General features: G+C 35.5%; 1 protein-coding gene across 1 annotated transcript; it reads left to right on the forward strand.

Annotated features, from left to right (window-relative positions):
- The first annotated feature begins 1,245 nt into the window (after nucleotides 1-1,245).
- LOC131045805 (laccase-12-like) lies at nucleotides 1,246-5,353 on the forward strand. The gene is made up of 6 exons (XM_059211827.1): nucleotides 1,246-1,434; nucleotides 1,777-1,870; nucleotides 3,873-3,929; nucleotides 4,195-4,853; nucleotides 4,937-5,135; nucleotides 5,223-5,353. Exons 1-6 carry the CDS (start codon nucleotides 1,246-1,248, stop codon nucleotides 5,351-5,353), a joined length of 1,329 nt encoding a protein of 442 aa, XP_059067810.1.
- Nucleotides 5,354-25,516: the final 20,163 nt, after the last annotated feature.

The following is a 25,516-nucleotide window of genomic DNA, read 5'->3' on the forward strand; positions in this document are numbered from 1 at the left end:
TTGTAGGGATTCCTTACAAATGAAATACATGTAACTAAGGAAAAGAAATATCCTTTACCAAGTAAAGACTAATTTTTAACAATGTGTTGTCTTTAAGTTCTACTATTCATAATCCTAATTTTTACAAATTGAGTTGGTGTGTTTAAAATTTTCCTTCCATAAAATCATTTTTAAAATAAATAAATAAATGTTCACTCAATGTAACTATATAAAACTATTTTTCTACTTAAACCCAACAATCTGTTAGGATTCCCACATATACTGATAGCGGCAGGTGAATCAGTATCTAACCGGTGTACATAATTTCTTGTCTTAAAACATGCAGAACATAGTATAACAGTGTACCGGTATGCAAGAAATAATGCAATAAATAGAATTAAAAACATCCACATGAAAAGCACACCATGACACAAGGTTTTAACAAGGAAGCCCAGTGTGGGAAAAACCTCGGTGGGATTTGTGACCCACAATATCCACTTACTGGCCAATAAGAGAATATTACTTATAAGAAGAGCCTGCACATGCAAGAAAGCCAACTGTCTAGAGCTCACTACTCAATGGGAAGTCTCACTGACTTACAATGTGGATTAAACAAATCCAATATCTTGTACTGCTTTACAATAGCATCTATAATGCTTGATCCAGTACCCGTTGCTGCTCTGCTTCTTACATAAACCCTTTAACCTATATTTCGCATAATAGGTCTGCCTTAATAACTTTCTTCACTTACTTACCAAATGTCTATAATGATCTCTTTTATATATAAGAGTAATTTTACAACTTGCCAAGTCGGCTTACAAAGTTTTTACAATAATAAACAAAATATAATATAACAAAATCCTGTCGGCCTTTGTGCCAGCATACTTCCTTTCTCTATGTCGGTGTCGGTGTCCTGAGTGTCAGTGTAGAGTGTGTTTGTTGATGCCGGTGTACTATCTTGTTAGTGTAATGCCTTGCCGGTGTCATAGGATTGTAAGGTTGCCATCAATGACAAAACCTTCAATCATCTACAATGTCTCATTGGAGTGTGCATATGCCAACACAATCATATGTTGTTCCTAATACACTATGAGCCCACCATACTTGTGAATAAATGAATTGTATTTATCTTGCTAAGCCATTGTATGGTTGAATATATTGTACAAAAGTTGATAGAAGAGAGTAGTAACTTTCCTCTTCTTCAACTTGCATAAGTCACCTCAACATATTTTAGTGTCTAACTGGTTGCAAAATTAGGAAGAGCGCATGGAGAGCAGTGGAGGAGGAGGTAGGGTTTCTTTTGGAGAATGCAATGATGGAGAGGCAGACGATGACAATGACGATGGTGCCCTTAACCACCCTCTATTTGGTCGTGTCGCTGGTTTGGATGCTTGGTTTTCTCTGCCCCACGTTGTTGACAGTGCTTTGGTGGCTATTGCGGTAGAGTACCTGATGGTGTGTGGGTGTAGAAAGACCTGGTGTCTTTCTGCCCTTTGCTATTTCTATGGTGTTTTGGGTATCTCTTGACTTCCCTCCCCTACTCTGTGTGCGATGGTCATGTCTCCTACGGCTGGCTTTCATGATGCTTGGTTGGTGCTAGGTTGTGGGTTTCTTGGGAAGAGAAGTGGGGTGTGCAATTGAGTTGGAGGTCCTTCTCTGAGCCCTACAGGTGTTCTCACTATTGTCTGGTTCGAGGGTCATGGCTCTCAGTCTTTGGTGCTTTTGGGTTTTTCTCCATGTGGGTGTGAGAGTCCTCCTCTATTCTGTTTGGCTAATGGGTGGTTTTCCTTTGGCTAGGTTTTGGAGATGCTCATGGAGATATTTGATGGTGGACTATGTGCACTTTCCTGGTGTGGGAAGGAGGTTCTGTGGGGAAGAGCTTCTAGTGCTCGTTTCCTTTTTGGGCTTGTGGCCTCTCCTCTCTTTGTTCTTTTCCTCTAGTTTCTAGGGGCTTGTTTTTGAGTTGGGTCTCCCTCTTCTCGTGGTTAGGGGGAGGCTTCGGTGGTACATGATGACAAGGATTCATGGGCTTCTAAACCTTTCCTATCCTTGTTTGTCTGAGGTGACCCTGTCTCCTATGGAGGTGGAGATTTGGTGGATGGGTTTGGTTTGGTTTCTGCTGGCACCTATGGACTTTGGGCTATCATTTAACCTTCTTTATTTTTCTACTGAGGTGGACATATTTCCTATTGAGGTGGGGAGATGGTTGGAAGAGGCTATCGGATTGCTTCAGCTGTTCAAGCTGCAGGTGTATTTTGTTTATTTTTTCTCTCACGGTTGTCTCTATTGGAAGGTCTGGGTTTCTCTTTTCCCAGTTTCCCATCATGTTTCAAGGCTTGGCTCTTTATTGTTTCATAGGAGAATCAGCAGTTCTAACCTTTCTTATGGGGGCCTATTCATGATTTCTATTTGTCTTAGTAAATTTGAATTTTATATATAAAGATGAGTAAAGATCAGTTTGAATAGTTGACATAATTAATATTTTTATTTGTCCAACCTATCTTTTAAAATTGATTAAAGGAGGTCTCAAATTTTTAGTATAAGGATATTTTCAATTTTACTTTTAAGCAATCAATTTTTTAATTTTATTTCTTTTATTTTGAATATTGTTTTATTGTCTTTTTGTTATTTTTGATCAATTCTACTCTTTGTAATACTCATTTAAGAGACCCTTTTCTTGTCAATCTAACCAAAACTTGTTAATTAAATTAATTGTGATATTCTAAATATGAACATTTCTTGCATATTTCCAAAAATTGATTTTTGAGATACAAAATTATTTATAAATTGTTGTGTAAGACATTTGTATGTTTTCTTACTATATGTTAATTCTGGGCATTATTTTTAAGTTGGACTTTATAGAGAGTTCACCAAAGAAAACTTACCTCTAGAAATCAAGCAACTTCTTTAAGATATTTTTAAATATGTCAATCTTTGACAACTTAGTAATAAATAGAGACTATAGTAAATTAGAAAGCAAAAAGTACACAATCAAGTATAGATCTATTAGTTAAAGGACATATCTACACTTGTCAAATCAATTTAAATTCACAAATCTATCTAAAAATAACAATTAAATGTAAACATCTAAATTTCTTATTTTTTTACAAGAAACAATTTAATTCTAGGGGAGAGAGCCTTATGGTGGTGAGGGCTATGTTCAAGTCTGCCAAAATTTAACTTATATATATATATATATATATATATATATATATAAAATTTCTTACAACTGCTTAGTTGTGAAGTCTCCTACTTTAAAAAATGGGTTTTCAAGTCCACATGGTCAAATATGATGCCACATCACATGCCTTTTTTGCTAGGGTGTCAAAAATGGTCTCAAAAAGAAGTAGGACCCATTGTTGCTCACTAAGTCATGTTTATTGGTGTGTTGATGTGACATCACATGATTGGTTATTTTTACAAATTTATTAGAATCATTTTTAAGATAGGTATTGACATGATACTTTTTGTCTCTACTAATAAACTAATTGTACCCTACTAAAAGACTAATTGTACCCAACTACTATCCCAAATATAAGACCCCGCACCACCACAAGATCCTCTCTATTATTGTCAAAATAAAATAGTCCTATCCCTTCCTATTCCTTCAAATGTAATTTCCTCCTCAATATTTAAGATTTTATTGAGAGAGTAATATATGTCGCGTTAACTTCAAAAATAACAATGGTATATTGAAATTTAGAAAGCTGGAGGACTTAGTTTTACGTGGTATTCCTTATCTGTAGAGACTAGAGAGTGACTGATTTTGAATAGTAAATGTGATTATGATTCATAGTTTTCCATCTTTTAGACTCTCTTGTGGGTTCACACTGGATTGTCCTTGCATTTCATAATGACTCTGATTGCTTGACTTAAATAATCAAATTGAACAGGGGAGAGGTGGAACAGTGATCCCATCGAAGTCGAAGAGAAAGCAAAACTCAGTGGAGGTGCACCGAATGTTTGAGACGCTTTCACTGTAAATGGACAGCCAGGAGACCTCTATAACTGCTCAAGCTCAGGTAACACTTTCCTTTTTGTTGGAAATGGTTTGGGATTCAATTGGGTACAACTCAAATCGATTAAAAATGAATAACTCTACACAGTTAAATCCAGAAGTAGTCGCTTTGAATATAACTAAGGGTCGCTCAATTCCGTTTCTCACTAGTCAAAATCAAGACTGCAATCGTTAATAATGAAATCTGGTATATGCAGGAACAACGAATTTCCCTGTAGAACACGGAAAAACCTACCTACTTTGTATCGTAAATGCTGCAGTCAATAATCACCTCTTTTTCAAGATTGCATCACACAATCTTACAGTGGTATCTGTGGATGCCTCCTACACAAAGCCATACACAACAGACATACTGATGTTAACATCTGGTCAGACTACAGACGTTCTTCTCACGGCCAATCAAGCCGAAGCCAGATATTATATGGCCGCCAAAGTATACACCACTCAATCTGAAGCAAATATTGATAACACCACAACAACCGCCATTTTAGGCTACGTGGGCTCTAATTCATCTGCCACTCCAATCCTCCCTGACCTTCCAGTATACAATGACACTGCAACAGTGATCACATTTACCCGATCCTTACGAAGCCTGTCTTCAGAGGAGCATACAGTGGACGTTCCACAAAGCATAAGCGACAGTAGCATCATAACCGTAGGACTTGGTTTAATTCCTTGTGAAACCGGCCGTAACTGTAGTGGCCCTAACAATACCAGACTGGCTGCGAGTATGAACAATATATCTTTTGTGCTGCCTGATGTCGCCATTCTGCAAGCTTATTACTTCGGCGTTAATGGAGTCTTTACCACCGACTTTCCTTCCAACCCACCAGTTGTGTATAATTATACCGGCGATGTACCAAAACTCTGTGGGCGCCATTTTCTGGCAGAAAAGTTAAAGTCATTGATTATAATGCCACAGTTCAAGTTGTGTTCCAGGGAACCAATATCTTCCAAGCAGATAACCATCCAATGCATATTCATGGGTATGACTTTTATATTGTAGGAGAGGCTTTTGGTAATTATGATAATGAAACAGATCCGAGCTCTTTCAATCTGGTCGATCCACCTCAACGAAATACAGTAGGGGTTCCTGCCAATGGATGGGCCGCTATCAGATTCAAAGCTGACAATCCAGGTAACAACAAAGTTGACAATTCTCTGATGATTCCAGAAATGATATATGGCTTGAAATTGAAGTTTGGACAATTCTCTGTTTGTGCAGGTGCATGGTTCGTACATTGTCACTTTGATGACCATGTAACATGGGGATTGGATACTGTCTTTATTGTGAAGAACGGCCCTAGTGCTTTGGAAAGTTTGATCCCTCCTCCTGCTGACCTCCCCAAGTGCTAAAGGAAGTTCCAGTGTTGCAGTATTTCTAGATATAATTGAAATATAATTTTTTTTGTTATCCAGTGTATTATATATGCCAGTGTTACAATATTTTTAAATATAATTTAAATATAAATATTTTTATTGTGCATTCTTTTATATACTATTGGGGAATATATTATATATTTTTATATAGAAACCAGTGGAAGAAAATATTTAAAAATCACAATTTCGGTATGTAAATGTAAAAGATCACTTCAAAGACAATTCAGTGGACCCACCTAGTCATTATGCTAAAATATTTATTAATAGCAATTGGTTGGAGTTATAATCTTATTAAAAGGGATAGAAATTGACACTGATATGTTTATTTAACATCTGGTGCAAGTAAAGTTAAAGATTATAACTAACGTTGTAGTAGAGAGAAAAATAGAATTTGAAGCTCTAGAAAATTGGAGATTGTTAATTTTTCACATTGTAAAGGAGAAATCACGATCTAAATAAATTTTGTAACATTTCAAAAATAAGATAATGTTATCTATTATTATGTATATGTTGTTTGTTGATGCAGTTTCATATTGTTTGTATTTTTAATGTTTTTTTGTTCATCATATGTTTACATCAAATCTTATATAATCTATATTAAGATGTCATTTCAAAGTTGTAGATTTCAGTTTAGGTGCTTGAGTTTTATATTTATACACATGTTTTTATTAAGAATTGCATTGTATGTAGTTCTCAACTCTAGTGTTATACTTTACGATGACTCATTGTGCTCTAATCTTGGTCAATTCAATGAGTCTCATCAAATTTGATCATTCTAGGCTACTAGAAGTGCTTCATTCTTTGATATGACTCTAATGTATCTCCATGGTATAGTTATTTTCAATGGTCTATATTATGTGTGGCAATTGTATCATGTTCGTCTAGTTTGGGCTTCATATTCATTCATTGTAGTTTAACATTCCTCAATTCCCTCAATTCCCTCTATCATGCCTTGGTTCATAATTCCTTGGCCTCAAATACATATTCTCTATGTGTTTTCTTTGAATAATTTTGAATTTTGATTAATGCTAGGTGCAATCATACAACTTAACATATGTCTTTGACTTACTACCTTTGTTCTTGTTGACTATATTGATTATTCTTATCACTTATATAGTATTTGAGAGTTTGTGCATCAATATCATAATGTGCCATATGTCAATCTCCTATTTCAATATTTGTGGTAGCCCAAACAACCTAGTATCCTCTTTTTAAATTCACATACTTGACCTATCATATTGACCAAACTTACCTAGCCTATGTTACTTATAGTCCAATCTTCTCTCATATTCTTACCACTCACCCACATTATAAAATATATGAAAAGTTGGTACCACCATAGTGCTCTTTTTTTCTTGGATAATAGAAGGTTGGCCAATGATTGTACTCCATTTGTTAATAGTTGGTATAGGGACTAAGCCCAGTTCTCCTCCATGGCCACCTTCATTTTCTTCTAAGCTCGTACATTGACAACATCAAGAACCAATATTTCTACATGTTAAATTGCATTAGCCCATTCTTCATTTTCAAGTGAAATATTTGATATAAGTATTTTTTATTCATTCATAATTATTAGTTAAAAAATCATACTTAATAATGTTTGTTTGTCTCTAGCCTAGTTTAAACTCTTTAAATAAAATGTATTTGGTTCATTCAATTTATTTTTTCAGGAAGTGTTTCTTACTATCATTTTGTCTATCTAACGTAGGTAAATATGAGATTTAAATGATCTCATTGATATTTTAAAAACCCACAATAGGAGGACCACATCAAGGTAAAGTACCATCCTAAGTGGATTTCTCCTCCCACTAAGAATTCTCCAATGCACAAAATGGTATTATTTGGCATAATCATAAATAATTTTATAGTTTTTACCCATAAAAAAAATTGAGAAACATATGTGGACCCATGCTACATTATTATTTCCACTTCATCAATGCTTACATCCTTGGAAACATCTTGTTGGATCTCAAATATTGAGCTATACAAATCCTAGAGAATTCTAGACCAAAAACTAAGTTTGACAAAATATAATTTGGAACGATAGACTATAACTCATTATTAGATAATAGATAACAATGGAATGATTAATTATAGAGAGTACTAGATAAGTGAAAGGTAAACAGGGATAAATTGGTCAAAATTTGTTAATATTTTTTATAAACTAGAGTTAGATGTAGTTGGCATTAAACTTTTAAGAACTTCTAGGTTAGAAATTTAATATGTGAAAAATATGAAATTCAAGATTCCTCATGGTTATCAAATATATAATTTATTATGATACTTACATGATAAAATTTGTTTAAGTAAAAATCTATTTAGGTTACCCTTTTGTTAATTTTGGAGAGATAAAAACATACACATGTACAACAAACCTAAAAACTAATAAAAGAAGTGTTCTCAAATTCCTTTTGTTGACAATATGTTGATGTTTTGGATGAATTTTTTAAACTTATTTTCTTCTTTTATGAAATTCTTCTTTTAATAATTATTTAGTCCGATAAAGGTACAAGTTCAAGGTTAAGCTGACCTAAAATATTTATAATAGGAGAAAAAGTGTAGAGCACGATGTGTATCCTGAGCTCATAATATTTTTAAACTAAATTCCAAATGACAATTTATTGAAAAGGCATGCACATGTACATTTTTTTTTCTCAAAACTTTTATTTGGAAAATCATAAAAAATTATAGTTTAGTTTAAACTATATTTGAAAGTGGGCATTAGTCTCTACAAAAAATTAAAATTTATTAATAAAATGGCAATATAAACTTGTTTTTCATATTGATTATAGTTAATTAATGTCACTAACCGTAGATCTAATCTAGAATGATTCAATATATTTTTTCAACACTAGATTTTTAGTTTGCTAGATGGTTATCAATATTTATTAAACTTATTTTGCCTAGGTGCTAAGAATTGTGTTTAGTGTTTCTCTACACAAAATCATTTCCTCTTTATCAATCCTAAAATTATTATGGTATCTCTATGTAAAGGTGTGTGAATGTAAATGGGTTCACTAGTTTAAATATGCAAACTTGAAATCAAAACCATTCATATCAACTCACATTCGAGAAACAAACAATAAGCCCAACTTGAGACCTATTGAAAGAGCTAGACACAAATTTATTATTTTACTTTTATTGAATTGTTGCAATTGGATAAGATAGAATAATTCGACACAAGAACTAGGTTTAATGTTTCAAAATTGAGAGTAATCAACAATAAAAAAAAGTTTCAAAGCAGATTTGGATACTCTAAGTTTTGATCGATAAATAAGGATTAGTGTCATATCACCACCTCAAAAAAAACTTTAATCGTGAACATAAAAGATACAAGGTAAGGAGGTCAACACAAAGAAATGAATCAGAGGATGCAAATTAGTGATCAATGAAGGTTTATCATCATAACAATAATAATCAAATAAATGAGAAATTAACTAAAGTCTTAATAAAGAGTTCTGATTAGAAAAATAAAGAGATAAATAATTAATTAACAATTAGAGAAGAGACATGTCACCTCAAAAGGATCATCTCTTCTCAATAGAGTAATGGGAATAAAAGGAAGAGACTACAATGGAGGGAGGTCAACATCAAATCATTTAAATAGATCAATTCATTAAATCACATTGAATCATTAAAAAAAAAACCATTCAAGAAGACCGAACAAGAAGAAGAAGAATTTTCCATAAGATAGAGTGCAACAATCACAAAAGAGACCATTCCAATTCATCATAGAAAAATTCTAGTTATCTCATATTATTATTACCAGACACATTATGTCATATACTTGACATTTCTAGGTAAAAAAATGTCTTATACATGTATACATATTGGTTATGCATTGTAGAGAGTGCTTAAGTATATGTTCATATGATAGAATATACGTTGTGCTTGATTATCTAAAACCCTTCTTGGAGGAAGGGCCTAGGGTGTAAGAAAAAGGGGAATAGGAGGACTAAGTAAGTAGCCCATCCTAAACTTGACCATAACAGCTCCTAGGAGAAAAGAGAACATACATAGAAGAGACAAGAAATCCCCTTGTGACCTCCACCCATCTCTGCAAGATGACATTTGTCTTTAGAGAGAAAAGAAATTCATGGGATAGGATTGTACAAGTCACTAAGTAAGCTAGAGGGCTCTATTCGACATCCACTCTTAGGATTAGTGTAGAAATGGCTTCAAGTAGTCTCATCATGTCTCTTCCTCCCAAATCCCAATATGATTGTATAATACTAGTATTAGTATATGAATATGATGTGATCTTGTCTAACCCTAATGATTGAATATATATTGTAGCATTGTAATCCAAGACTGCATTATTTAAAGAGATATTCACTTGGTAAGATGTAATCCTAATCTTAATTTGTTCCAATTATTATTTTAGGGAAAATTCTAGGGCAAATCAGGAAGGAGAAATTGCAATTGGTATCATAGAACCATTCTTGCTAGACTAAGGGATACATAACAGTAATGCAAACTAGCCAAAGGGCTTTGAAAAAGGAAAGAAAGAAATTTCCATCAACAATGAGAAAAAAAATGAGCAATGAAGTGAGGGCTCTCATGGAACAAAATAACCAAACTCTCATAGAGAAAAATGAAAAAATCAAAAGGACAACCTAATTTTTCCTTCATGCTATCGAAAAAATGAAAATAATAACTCTAGCCCCAACCAAAACCATGAGAGGGATACCCATTACAATCATTCTAAAAATGATCACCCCACTAGATTATGAATACCTAGACCCATGAGACTCCCTTCTTACCTAGGGAATAACCCATATTCAGCCTATATCACGTGTATGCTCATCTTAATTCCTTTACACCTTTCAAATAGGGAAGATTGATCAAAGTGTTCAACTCTCCAATATGATTATGGTTGAGCCTCTTTATGTTCCCTAATAAATTTTGGACAATTAAGATCTTAGTTTGATTTCATAGATATTATACCAATTTCATGTGAAGTTGAGTTACTCTTAGCTTGAACCTCCATGAAGAAAATTCATTTTCTACTGTATAAGTGTTTGAAGTTCTTATTTGAAGGAAAAATGCATACTATATTTCACAGTGGGTACCATCCCTCATCTATATGTGGAGAATTTTCACTTTAATATGTTTTGCCTCAACAACCTCAACCTATTTGACCTCATGAGAATATCTTGTTCCTTTCCTACAAAAATTTTAAGCCCTATAGAATAACAAAGTTACCCTTAGGTATTTCGTCGAGACCCACTCTAAATTCTACCTATAAGGATCGTTCAACATCTATTAAATACCAAAATAAGTCTTTCAACCCCAAAGATAATAAGTGAACCACATCTTAGACCATCCCTTTTCTCCTTAGATCATCTAAGACAGATCCTTGACAAAATTTAGACCTCCTCCTTCCTCTAAATATTTAGAGGTTCCTTCTATTCCTACTTTAAAATATCTAGAGAAAATGAAGAAAAAAAGTCAATATTGAGTGATACCCAACATCCTTTGATAGAAGCCTCAAACTCTAACCAACAAAATCATAGTGTTATAGAACATTGGTGAAGATGCCATGTTGTGGGTCATCATCTTGTCGTAAGAAATGTCTTCCTCTATGTAATTAGATGTTGGTTCGACAATAACTCTTTAACCTTCCTTACCTTCACCCACTCCTAATGTTTATTGTTACTTTTCCCAACCTTGTCAAAAGATGATGTTGTAAGTTCTAAGTGATTATTCTCCTCCTACTTCTATTATAACACCTATGACAATAAATTTTGGTGATGCTTCAGATGACATAATGGAAACTATACAGAGTGACTTCGGTTGTCCTAATATTTGCTAAAAAATTAACTCTAAATACTAGTGACACACATAGTGTTCCTTTCTTAGGGAATTATCCATGTTTAAAACTAAATATAGCTCCTTATACCATGCTAGTTGTAACTCCTTTAGCATCTGTTGCACCATCTCTTTATAATGATGAGATAGATTGGGAGACATAAAATTTTGTATAGATTAGCTCATAAAAATAGTACCTCTTTGTCTTTGTGCATTTGTTTGTATGTAATGTGATTCACCATGATGTTCTACTTGGTGTCTTTCCATTAATTAGGTTCTCCTTGGATGACCCTTGTTTTTATTTGGCACAAGGATATGAAAGGACTAGCCTTGTTGTGACAATCCTCTATTGGTATCTTCATTCTTCTACTTGTTGTACATCTTATGTCATTAATGAAGTTTTGTATTATCTTTTAGGGATCTGATGTTTGGTCTTTTTCATGTTGACCCAAAATTATTGGATCCCATATGTGTTATTATTCACATTTAATATTTCCTTGTTTTTCCTATGTTTAGGGGCATTTCATTATTGCAACACACTTGTCTTTGAACCTATAGTACCTTAAAGAAATTTCTCTTGGTTGACTTATAAATTACTTTAACATGTGGTCACACATTCCTAAATGTGTTTCACTTTATGCACACCACATGGGATTGGTTGTCCACTTTGATCATACATCATGATCTTGTTTGTACTACTATAGCACCCTTTTATAGTATCCTATCAAGATTTCCTAGCAAACAAAAAAATTTCTCTAGCATTATAAACTCTATTTGCATGAATCTTACCTAAAATAACATACCTTGCTACCCCTTGTGAGACCTTCACTTGTTCATGAGCCACAAAGTGTAACACAACTTGATATATCTTTATGACTTCTTGATTTGCCTATGTTTGCACCAGGGTATTTCACTATTGCAACATGCTTGTCTTTGAATGTATACTACCATAAAGAATTTTTTCTTGGTTGGTGTGTGCAATTACTTTAATATGGAGGCATACATTCTTAAATGTGTTTGGTGAAAGTATGGATTTGTTTCACACCTACATCTAATCTGTGCGATCTGGCTAGAAGAGTTTTGGCCGAAAGGGTTTTGATTGGAATCCTTCCAGTCAAACCAATGTAGTAGTCACATGGATTTGGCATGGCAAAGAGGTTGTGACTGAAAGCGTTCCAGCAGGAACCCCTTTCCCTATATAAACTGTGAAAAAACCTTTTCTCTTCATTTTGCACTAACCGACTTAGAGTTGAGCATGTGAGGAGGAGAAATGGGAAATAGTTCTGGCCGGAAGTGTTTCAGAGGTAGGTGTTTTTTTTATTTTTTAGTGTTTTTGAAAATTCAATAGTAGTAATATATTAATTATTTAATTTTTTTATAATAATTTTGTATTGTTTTTTAGTATTTTAGTTTTTTAATTCTTAATAATATTTTAACTTTAAATTTTTTTAATGTTTAATAATACAATAGTTCTAAACATTTTAATGGTTAATTATTTATAAATGTGGCATACACATATATACAACTTTACTAGGACACCTGAACACGTACTAGGACATCTTAAGAAATTATTAAGACATGAACGAACCCAAATTAAATATAAAGAAATATTTTAACCCATTTTAGGATCCTCACATGTATAACATATAAGACCCCATACGACACAATAACACCCCTTAAGACCCCTTGTAAGTGTAATGATCCCTTATGACTGTAATGATCCATAATAATACCTTAAGAGAATAATACCTCATGACCCCTACTAATTCCACATGACCCCATAGGATCATATATTGTCATAAGGGGTCATATGGATTCATTAGGGGTCATATTGGGTCACCCATGTGTTCTAACACATGTGCGGCCCCTTAAGACCCCATATGACCTTTGATGACACCATATGATCCCATTGGATAACATAGTGTCCTAAGGGGTCATATGGGATAGGGATTGAGAGTTGTTATTCCTATATCTCTACGGGGAGTCAGATCTCTCTCTCAATAGATACATCGATGCCCATAGAATTGTAGGGCTTGCTATGATCATCAATAGCATTGGTTACAAAACCTATTCAAAAGTTGATTGACCAGGAACCAGTAGATGATCCCAAAAGAGTAGGAGCAACTTTCCCCATAGTAGATTGAGATCAATATGCAGATTCAGGTGACCAAGTAGTTGTTTTAGATCTGGATCCCGAATAAGTCTAGTTTCTTGAGTAAAATGCCCCAATATTTTTATAGTTTACTAAGTGAAACACGTTATACCCTAGGGATGTCTGGTTTCTCATTTTTTTGTATGCCTGATCCATACGGGAAATACGTATTCTCTATTACTACTATATACGGTGCACTATTGATAGCTATTCCAAGTTCTGGTACAGTTCGAGGCACCCTACTATTCTATGTGGTGGTTTCATTTTCGGATCAAGACGTACCACTAGTGGGCTACGACTATCAAAGTGACGAAGATGTTGGTCCAAATCAAAGTCCTTGTAAGTAAAAAATATTTTATCTGTATAGAAGAAGCGAAGTCTGACAACCTTGCTATCTACCTAACCAGCTGCTTGCTTCGCTCGCTGATCCTATGCCTCTGGGTTGGGTATCGATCCTGATCAACAATTTCCTATTTCCTCTTCCTACACGCTAGCTACCTTCCCTTCACCCACCCCCCCCACCCTGTAGAATCGAAAACCGCCATTGTTCTTATAGCCAGCTGATCAAGAAAATATAATAACAGAGAAAACAACTAACAACAATAAAAATTATAGAGATAAAATAAAACACAACTCATATTAGAACAACACACACATTCTATATTACTGCTTAATAAAAAGAATACAAAGATTCCCTATAAATGGAGTTTTCCAGCTTCACTAACAAAAAGAATTCAAAGTCTCTAAAAATAGAACATGCATGGCATACAATATTTGGTGAAAATGAAACCAACAGTTCTAAAGAAAGCTCTAGTCTAAGAATAGTCTAACTGCATGCATAGCATGCTTTATCTGCATGAGAAATAAAAAAATATTAACTAAATTAATCTAGCTGCATGCTGGTGTATAGTGGTGGAGGCTAAAAATAGTTATGAGTTGCATGGAGCTACATGCTTGAGCAGCATCAGTTATCAACATACTCCCCCTTGATGCTGAGAGGGTTCACAATCTTATCTCGTAGTACTAAAAATTGAGCTTTTGCAACCGCTTTAGTGAATATATGCACTAGTTGATCCTAGGTGTTGATGTGCTTCAATTCAACATCCTTCTTTTGTACCAAATCTCGTATGAAGTTATATTTCATATTAAAATACTTTTTTCTACTATGGTGAACCTAATTCTTAGCTAACTTGATGGCAATCGCATTGTCACAATAAATTATTGTAGGCTGAATTTGCTTTTCTCCAATTTCTTCTAAAACTTTTCTAAGCCAAAGAGCTTGTGTACTTATTGATGTAATTGCAACATACTCTACTTCTATATATGAGAGGGCCACAATGCTTTGTTTTTTCGAGCTCCAAGTAATTAATCTAGAACCAAAAGAGAAACAATTTCTAGATGTAGATTTATGATCATCCATACTACCTCCCCAATCTGAATCACTAAAGCCTACAAGATTGAACTTTTTAGAAGAGTAGTAATGAATACCAAAATTTAAATTCCTGTTCACATGCCTCAAAATCCTCTTGGCTACCTTCATATGTATTTCATATTTCATATGTATTTATCATATACCTTGAAACAAGTGAAACTGAATAGGCAATAGTAGGCCTCATGTGGGTTAGAAACATCAAGCCCCCCACAATACTTCTGTAAGCTATCTCAACAACTAAATCAACACCATCATCTCTACATAAAAAAACTCCATGAGTGCTTGGAGTGGAGGCAGGGTTACAATCCGTCATATCAAATTTCTTCAGCACATCCTCTGCATATTTTGTTTGATAAATGAAAATGTCATCCTTACTTTGATATACCTCTATTCCTAGAAAATATTTCATCAGACCAAGATCTTTCATCTCAAATTCTTTCATCATGGTAGCTTTGAATTCATCTTTAATCTTATAACTACTACCCAAATACAAAAGATCATCAACATACAAACTTATGATTAGAATATTAGTACTTTCTTGTTTGGAGTAAAGGGTAAGATCACTCTTACTTCTCTGGAAGCCATTCTCTTGAAAGTATCCATCAATCCTGGCATACCATGCTTTTGGTGCTTGCTTGAGGCCATGCAAAGACTTCTTCAGCCCGTAGACATAATTATCTTTTCCTTCCACTTCAAAACATTATGGCTGCTCCACATATACTTCTTCTTCTAAGTACCCATTCAAGAAGGTACTTTTCACGTCCATATGATGTATGCTCCACTTCTTTTGAGCTGCTAATGAAATCAACATTCTAATCGTCTTCTGTCTTGCTACTAGTGCAAATGTATCTTCATAATCAATTCCATACTTTTGTGTGAAGCCTTTAGCAACTAATCTTGCCTTGTGTCTTTCAACACTCCCATCACTATTAAACTTGGTCTTGTAGACCCATCTGGTGCCAAACTTTTTCTTGTCATGCTGAAGTTTTGTTAACTCCAAAGTGTCATTCTTGTAAATGGAATCCATTTATTCTTCCATGGCTTGCACCCAAACTTCATTTGTACATGCATCTTCAAAACATGATGGTTCAAAATCAGCCTTGGATAATAAAGCAAAATTTACTGTCTCACCTATTTTGTTTTCTTCATGTACTTGATGTCCACTCCTCTGGTAGATATCACTCAATCTCCTTACCTTCCTTGAAGAACTTGGAGAAGAAGTTGGACTTGAACTTGGTACTAAAGAACTTGATGAAGCGCTGCTTGGTGGAGTTAAACCACTTGATACAAAAACATTAGTTGGCTGCTCATGATCAATATCAGCAATTATATCATCATTCAAAAGAGGTTTTGGCTTCTCAACATGGCCTTTTTGATGACCATAAACTCCCTCTTCATCAAAATCACATCTCTTAAGACAATAAGCTTGTTAGTGAGGGGATTATACAATCTATAAGTCTTGATTTCTCACTATACCTAATAAAAATACATGACTCACTCATTGCATCTAACTTCCGTCTATTATAATTAGGTACATGCACATAAGCCAAACAACCAAAAACTTTGAAATGATAAACATTAGGCCTTTTGCCATACCAAGATTCATAAGGAGCCTTCTTCTCTAGTGCACTGGTGGGGCTACGGTTGAGGATGTACACTGTTGTAGCAACTGCATCTTTCCAATAAGAATTTCTCAATCCCTTGGTTTGTAACATGCACCTTGCCATTTCAGCCAGAGTATGATTCTTCCTTTCAGCTACTCCATTCAGTTGAGGTGTGTATGTAGTAGTAAGTTGCCTCTTGATGCCATTAAAATCACAATAACTTTGGAAAACCTTTGAGCAAAATTATCCTCCACAATCAGTCCTTAAACATTTGATCTTGCACCCTTTCTCATTTTCTGCGAGGGTTTTGAACTTATTGAATGTACCCAAGGCTTCATCTTTGGCCTTCAAAAAATATACCCAACAATTTCATGAGTAATCATCAATAAAGGTGATGAAATATTTTGACTTACCTAAACTCTTAGTCTACACAGGACCACATATATCTGAATGAACAAGCTGAAGTGGGTGATGAGCCCTCCATGCATTTCCCTTTGGAAACTTTTCCCTTGCATGCTTTCCTTTAGCACAACCTTCACAAACCTCCTTGTGTTCCTCAACCATGGGCAAACCAGAAACTATTGCATGCGGAGTTACAAACCTCAAACTATGAAAATTTAAATGCCCATACCTAAGGTGCCATAACCAACTTGAATCCTCATAAGCCATATTTTCTAAACTGTTGTTATGTTCACCAAACCTCAAGGGGAACATCCTATTTCTTGTCATAGGAACAACAATGATCACCCTATTACCCTTATTCTTATCATAGATAGTACATGTCTTATTCTCAAAGACTGCTTTATAATTTTTCTCACATAGCTGCCCAACACTTAACAAATTGTGCTTCAATTGTGGAGTATAATAAATATCATGAATACTCTTTATACCTTCTTTTGTTTGGACCTCCATAGCTCCTTTGGCAACAACCTCCAACGATTTATCATCACCAAGATGGATCTTGGATTTGACACTTCCATCCTTTGTTGAGAACAACTTCTCATTCCCTATCATATGGTTAGAGCATCCAGAATCTAGGTACCAAACATCTTTACTAGTATTTTCACCCTTGGCATAAGATAAAAATAAGTGATTGGGAGGATTCTCACTACCTTCTTGAGCATAGTTAGCACTTTTACCTTCTTTCAATCTGCATTCTTTTTCAAAGTGGCCATACCTATTACAATGGTAACATGAAACATTTCTCTTATCAAATCTGCCTCTACCTCTTCCTTTGAAACCACCTCTTCCTCTTGGTCCACCTCTACCTCTACCTCTTGAAGAATTTTGTCTTTTCCCTTTACCTTGGCCTTGATTAATTTTGGCACTACTACTGCTTGCATCTTCATTAGAGGAAAACACTTTCTCTACACCTTCAAAAGAATCTTTCAATCTTTCTTCATGAGGCATCAGGGATCCAACCAATTGATCAAATTGTAATTTTGTCAAATCTTTGCTTTCTTCTACGATTATTGCTACATGATTCCATTTGGGTGTCAAATATCTCAACACTTTTTTTTATCAAAACTTCATTGCTTACAATTTCCCCAAGTGTAGCCATTTTATTGACCACATCTTTGACTCTGATACAATAATCAATTATACTTTCATCTTCTTGCATCTTCAAATTCTCAAATTCTCGCTTCAAATTCTGAAGCTTGACCACTTTAACTTGATCACTACCATGGTAAGCTTCTTGTAGAGTCTTCCAGACATCTTTGGCAGTTGTTGCTCTTGATATTCTTGGAAATAAGCTCTTATCAAGAGATATTTGAATGTGAAACAAAGCTTGAACATTCTTTTTCCTTGCTTCCTTTCTTGTTGTTCTTTCATTGGTTGTAAGAGCATTCCAATCAGCTGGCTCCTCATAACCTGATTCAATAATCTCCCACAAATCTTTTCCAATAAAAAAGGTCAGCATCTTAATCCACCAATAATCAAAATCATTCCCATCAAATTCTAGAATGGGCCTATGGTTAGAATTCAATATGATTAACTTTGGCAAAATTCCAACAATAAAACTTTAACCCAAAATAATTTTACCTGCTCTAATACCACTTGTAGGATCTAAAACTACCACTGTTCTTATAGCCAGTTGATCAAGAAAATATAGTAATAGAGAAAACAACTAACAACAATAAAAATTACAGAGATAAAATAGAACACAACTCATTTTAGAACAACACACACATTCTATATTACTGCTTAATAAAAAGAATACAAAGATTCCCTATAAATAGTGTAGACACCTAAAATTGTCATGTCTAATTAAATAAATATTTTATTTATTTAATTATCTAAGCTTAATTCTTCTATTAATTAAATAAATCTTTATTTATTTAATTAATTCATTTATCCTCTTCTAGCCTTATTTTTCATTTAAATAAATACATTTATTTATTTAAATTATCCTTTTCCTAAATTAGATAAATATTTTATTTATTTAATTGATCCCACTACTTCTATTAATTAATTAATTTAATTAATTCATTAGCCTTTTCTACCCATGACACATGTCATTCATCTCTTAATTCATACACTACCTACCCCTTTCATTATTTTATTATTTCTTTTACTTACCCTCTAATCATAGCCGACCTCCTTTTACACCTCTCAATCTTATCCCTCCATTTCATATAGTGTCTTCTATATAAGGAGATGCTTCCTTCATTATCAAACCCTAATCATTCATCCTAATGACCTAACTACTTGATCACTTGACTACACTACGATCCTACTTGCAACCACATGCCGTTCTATGTTGAGCTCTTATGCACATAAAGTCTGAGAGCAAATATATCAAGCAAGATCAATGGAGATAGGAAGAATGGAGATCCAAACCTTATTGGACATGTGATGGTATAATCTTTGTGATTTCATTTGATTTGCATTGTCTTAGGTAATCTTCATATGTTATGGTGGATCTTTGTTGTTGTTAGGCTAGGGTTTTGCGGTTGAATTCATTTAGCCTTTCAATATTGTTATTATTGTTATCCATTTTCACCATATACATTTTGGCACGCCCGGTGGGACTCTTTTCCCTTTTGCATTTAGCTTCTTTGTTGCAGATTTTGTATTTTGATGTTGTAGATTCGACGTTTTTGGCAGCATTTTGATATTTCTGCATCTGCGTACTTTCGGATCGCGTTTTTGATTTTCTGGTGCGTCTGCGACATCTGGAATCGCGTCTGTGTTATTGGCAATATTTTATTTTGTAGGTTCCAAGAAAGCGCATTTGTGTTTTAAAGTCGCGTCTGCGATGTTTTTAGCCGCGTCTGTGTCCAGAAGATGCGTCTGTGTTTTGTAGTCGCGTCTGTGTTTCACAGAACCGCATCTGTGTCACTCAGTCGCATCTGTGTTGATGGTAATCGCGTCTGTGTTCACCAGTTTCAAATTTTGGGTTTTTATTGATTCAGTTTTCGGATTTTGCATTTAGGGTTTCAGATCTGGTTTATTTTGAGCTAACATTTTCAGATCTAGCTAATGAAATTGGTGCAGCTTGTCTTGAAGGCTAAATCATTTGGTTGAAGGCCCCTATTTTCACAAAGTCTTTTGGGTTTAAAATTTACCTAATTTGTGTGCTTGCAGGAAGGGGTAATCATTTGAAACAATCCAAACTACTAACAACTCTTTGTTCCAGGTCCTTGGCAAGGATTTTTGGATTTTTTTTTCTATTGTGTGCCTTGTTTTCATAGACTAGCAAACACTTCAATTGGTGCACTAAAATTGAATCATTGTCTTTTATGTCTTGAGCAATAGGCTCTTTTTGTTTAATCTTTAGAGGGCCTGTCTTCCCATGTGGTCATTAGGACTACTAGTGAGAAGAGAATGACCCAAGTGGTAGCGAGGAAAACCCACCTCTTCCGAACCACTATAAACAAATGTATTCATGGTGAAAAATATGGATAACATGTGCTGATTAGTTCATACCAACACTATGTCTCCCCATAAACCCATTTGATCAAATTTATTTGATCAGTTGTAGGGCGTAACCCCTACCAGTTGGGAGCCTTCTGTATTTACAGAGCTGAAAGTGCCGCATGTATGGCCACACGAGCGGATGCCCTTACTAGCACCTTTTTGTTTTAGAAGCCCAAATCCTTCTAGTTGTTGGGGCAGGAGGTCAGACCTCTGGTAGCGGCCCACACACATACGGTTCTTAGTAGAGATACAAAGTTCGCCACGGGGAGTTTTCATGGGGACTGATGCTTGGCTGACCTGAGAAGTGAGTGCCGAGGGTGGAGGCAGTGAGGTCAAGCATCTAAGTATCCGCTCTGAATAGCGTAGCCTTGGGGGTAAAACCCCATGTGGGATCAACAACTATTGTCTTGGCCAGCCATAAGAATTGTGCTTGACTTATTTTAAACATTCAAAACATTCAAGATCAAACAGCAAAACATTGTGTCTTTTGTGTCTTCAAGTGTATGCAAAACATTTTTACATCAAACAACACACTTTTCTTGGAGTCATTTTGAGTCTAGACACTTGCAAACATTGGGTCTTCATCAACACTGTGTCCTCTTGTCACGAAAAATAGTCAAACAGTTAGATTTGGTCACAACAAAATGACTTCATAGATTGGAAAAAATTGCACAAATTTTACAGAAATGCATCTATGTCGGACATAATAGCGTCTGTGTTGTATAACCGCGTCTATGAAGGGCAGAATCACATCTGTGTTCCAACAGTCAACATTACACTTTGCAAAAAAAATCTCAGAAACACGTCTGTGTTAAACAGAGCCGGGTCTGCGTCAGGAAACCACATCTGTGAAGTATACAGGAGCGTCTGTGTTTAGAATTGAAAAACTGTTACAGTCCAGCAAACAAGCACAGTTAGTTTCAGAATTCTTGACCTTCCTAGGTCATTTCTCCAGGGTTTCATTTAGCATTCAACCTGTCCTTGGGTCTCACAAAATCCATCATTGCTTCACATCTCACTTTACAGTCACACTTGTCTAAACTTGAGTCAAAAGGTCACTTGCTTGTCCTCACTATACTTTGTCAACACACTACATACAACAACACTTTGCTAAGTGGTCCCTCATCAAGGTTTCTTACCTTTGGGTCTCATTTGGTCTTACTTAGAGTCAAGGTCAACTTACCTCATCAAGAGAAACTATCCTCTCTTTGGAAGTCACACCTACTCTACTACATACATACTTGGTCTTACACTTTGGACATTGCAAGTACACTTTAGATTCATTTACATTTCATCCAACTCTTGGTCTTCCATACTCTTTCCATTTTTCATCTAGTCTCACACATCTTGGTCAATACCTAGTTCATGGTTGAAACCCGCCTTCAAAAATCTAGGAGAGAAACTAAAGAGGCTCAAGAGTCTGCAAACATGAGTTCTTATGAGTATGACAATGAGATCTTTTTCAATTCTGATCATGCTACATTACCGGACATGGATGCCTATAGAAACATTCCAAATGTTGAGAACACGGACACTATAAACAACAATGCTATACATAATGAAAATATGGACAACTTTTCAGTACATTCAGCAGATGTGGAAGAATCCATTATGAATCCCCATTTCAATCGATTCGTTGAGGAAATAATGAGGAGGGATAGACAATAATTTTTACAAATGATGGCACAAAGTGGAGCCAAGATACCTCATGATTTTGACATGTCTCAAATAATGGAGAATCAGCCTTTGCAACAACCTCACTCCAACATGGATCAAAGGAGACCTAATAGTGGAGGAAATAGAGGACCACATATGGTACCTGACTCACCATCAGCTTTGTTTCAAAAACCAGAGGTCCCACACACACATGGTCAAACATATGATACTCACCTTCACAGACCATTATGGAAGTCTTATGGAGAAAAATATGCTCAATCACATATCAATGCTAAGGATCAACCACCAAAGCAATGGGATATTCAAAGGCATGCTCAAAATTTGGACACAAGGAAACCCCGTGTCAAATTTGGGGGCAATACAATAGAACATGACATGCCTATAGAGTATGGTATACATGCACAAAATAGATATGGTGTTCCTCAACATGAATCTATACCAAGTGGTCCATATACGCAGCATCATTACAGACCTCCTCCATATGAACATGTGTATGATCAATATCATCCATATATGCAACATGTTCCTCCTCCAATGGGTACCTCAAACATAGGATATGGTCCAAGAAGTTGATCTCCACCTAAGAACAATTTGGAGCAACAAATCAGGGACTTACAAAAGAAAATGGAGGACATAAATACACTGAAGCCAACATACACAATGAGAGACATACGTCCTTATCCATTTGACAAGAGCATTCCAATGCCTCCTTTTCCTACACACTTTGTGATGCCTAAATTTGATAAGTATAGAGGAAAAGGGGATCCTAAGGCACACATAAGACAATTTTTCACAGCTTGCATTGAGGTAGCAGCAGAAGAGACATATTTGATGAGATTGTTCCCATAGAGCCTAGGCGATCAAGCTATGGAATGGTTCTCCCAACTTCCACCTGGTATTAAGTCATGGGGTGACTTAGGAGAGGCATTTATCCAACATTTCTCCTACAACATAGAGATAGACATATCAGTCACTACTTTGTGCAACACCAAGCAAAAAGAGGGAGAGTCTTTTGCATCATTTTTACAAAGATGGAGGAATCTAGCCAGCAGATGCTCTTGTGAAATTCTACAAAAACAAATGGTAGAAATGTTCACCCAGAATGTTAACAATGACATTGGCTATGATCTAAGAAAAGCTTGTTTGTCCACCTTCAAGGACGTTATTGAAAAAGGCTTAGCAACAGAAAAGGTCCTAATTGAACAAGGAGTCATCAAGATATTCAAGGAAAACAAAGATGACTTTAAAGGAAAAGACAAGCCAAGATTTTGGAATAAAAACAAGAACACAGTCAATGATGGTGTTGTTGATGCCAACACAATGCAACCCAAAGTCATCTTTTCAGGATCAAGTTCTACAAACAATCAAGTGAATACTCAAACAACTTCCAGATCATGAAGGAAGTACACTCCATTGGGAGAACCACTTGAGTCAGTTTTCAAGAAGCTAGTGGCAAACAAGGTAATCACAGTTCCAGATTTTCCTCCATTTGAACCAAAAGTTAAACCAAATTGGTGGAATGATGATGAGTATTGTGAATTTCATAAGAGAAAAGGTCATAAGACAGGAAATTGTCATCGACTGAAGAACATCATACAGGATCTCATTGATAGAGGTGACATTGAGATTCAGGGACATTCGTCTAATCAAGAACATGAGATGTTTAAGGAACCATTCCCAAAGCATGACAAGGGAAAAGCTAAAGCCATAGATGATCAAACCAACTATACCAGAGCATCTTACAACTATGATTCAACCATCAATCACATCTCGATGGACAATTATGTCTCTACCATTATCATCAAGGACAAAGCGTCTGAGAATTCTACTCGGAGACCCAAGATTGTCTTAAAAGGTGTTGGATCTTCTTCTGAACCTACCTCTAAATGTCATGTTACAACTCGTCGAGGTAAAATCACTTTGCAAGGTGCTCCAACTAAAAACACCGCTTCTTCATCAACCAAACTTGAGTATGATCTTGTAGAACACTAGGGAAGACACCCGCGCTCATCTCCATCCTTGAGCTATTACGCATATCTCCCGCACATAAAGCCATTCTTGACAAAATCTTGAGAGACACTACTATGCCTACTGATCTGAACATGGACCAGTGTCAAGCCATGGTGGGATACCTTTCCGTTCCACATTCCCTTACTTTCATAGAAGCCGATGACGCCTCCATAAGTCAGCCACATAATGCACCATTACACATTGAAGCCTTCATACACAAACATCGAATAAAAAGAGTCCTGATAGATGGAGGAGCAGGTCTAAACATTTGCACATTGAACACTATTACACAATTGGGATATTCTAATAAAGCTATGAATTCTACAAATCAAATCACCATTAAGGCATATGATGACAAAGAGCGCTCATCCAAGGGCACAGTCATCTTACCTCTCAGAATTGGGCCAGTTACAAAGGATGTGGTTTGTCAAGTCCTGGATTTAAATCTCACTTATAACATATTGCTAGGACGCCCTTGGATTCACGAAATGAGGGCAGTCCCATCCACATATCACCAATGCATTAAGTTTCCTCATAATGGCATGGAAGTAACAGTTAACGGTGATCCTAATCCATTCATATATTGCAATAACCTGAAATCAAAGACTGAGACCATCATCCCCAGTAATCGTGAGGTTGTTCCTTCATCGGCATACATTGATCCTGAGTCATTAAAGCCCTCAACATCAAAACAAGGTGAGCTTAAAGGCAAGTTTCAAGACAAAGGCATGGGGGAATATACTTTAAATCAGACCATGTACTTACGACAAGTCATGAGTTCCCCAAAAGAATATGAAAGACCACATCCTGACAAGCAAATATCCATCATGAGGCTCAAATGGGACCCTACTACCTTTCAAAGATGGGGTGAACTAGAAGAGGAAGATTTATACAAAATTCTTTTCAGAGACAATGAAGAGGAAACACAAGAACACATCAGTCTACCATGTGAGAAATATGGCAAAGGCTTAAAAATTCTATAAAAATTTGGGTATGATGGAAAAAGCCCTCTGGGGTTACGAAAGGAAGGCATCATTGAACCTTTACAACCTGAATTAACTTTCAAGAAGGAATGCTCGAAAGGACTTGGTTTCTTAACTTCCAAGGTCCACACCCAAAAGAAAGAGGAAGCCTTACAAATCAAAGCTGCCAAAATACAACAAGAGGATCACTATTCCATAGATTCTAACGAATGGGAATGGGGTTCAGACAAGTCTTCCAGTGACTATGAGCTCACCGAGATATTCAGAGAGTTAGATGAACCCACAGAAGAAGAGGAATTTTATAACAAATTCAGAGTTGGTCAAGAAACAACCCAGGAGGATTCCACACGGTCCTTGTCTCAAGGTTCTAGGTTGAAATCACATAGGATGAGAACACCTGTCCTAGAATGTGCTACTAGTGATGATGATTTGGATTCGCTCGCAATCGAGACTGATGAGGAAAGTGCCATCGATGACCTCGATAATTACCTTGACATACCCGAATATTACTGCATCTTCACTCTTAGCTCCGCTAACTTCGAAGACATT

The sequence above is a fragment of the Cryptomeria japonica genome, chromosome 9, assembly GCF_030272615.1.
Source record: "Cryptomeria japonica chromosome 9, Sugi_1.0, whole genome shotgun sequence".
NCBI classification, from domain to species: Eukaryota; Viridiplantae; Streptophyta; class Pinopsida; order Cupressales; family Cupressaceae; genus Cryptomeria; species Cryptomeria japonica.

Bases quoted from the DNA above. Each gene is read 5' to 3' on its own strand.
- LOC131045805 (XM_059211827.1), top strand. From the start codon at position 1,246: ATGGAGAGCAGTGGAGGAGGAGGTAGGGTTTCTTTTGGAGAATGCAAT. The intron at 1,435-1,776 runs GTGTGTGGGTGT...TCCTTTGGCTAG, and splicing joins TTGCGGTAGAGTACCTGATG to GTTTTGGAGATGCTCATGGA. The intron at 4,854-4,936 runs GTACCAAAACTC...GTTGTGTTCCAG, and splicing joins TGTATAATTATACCGGCGAT to GGAACCAATATCTTCCAAGC.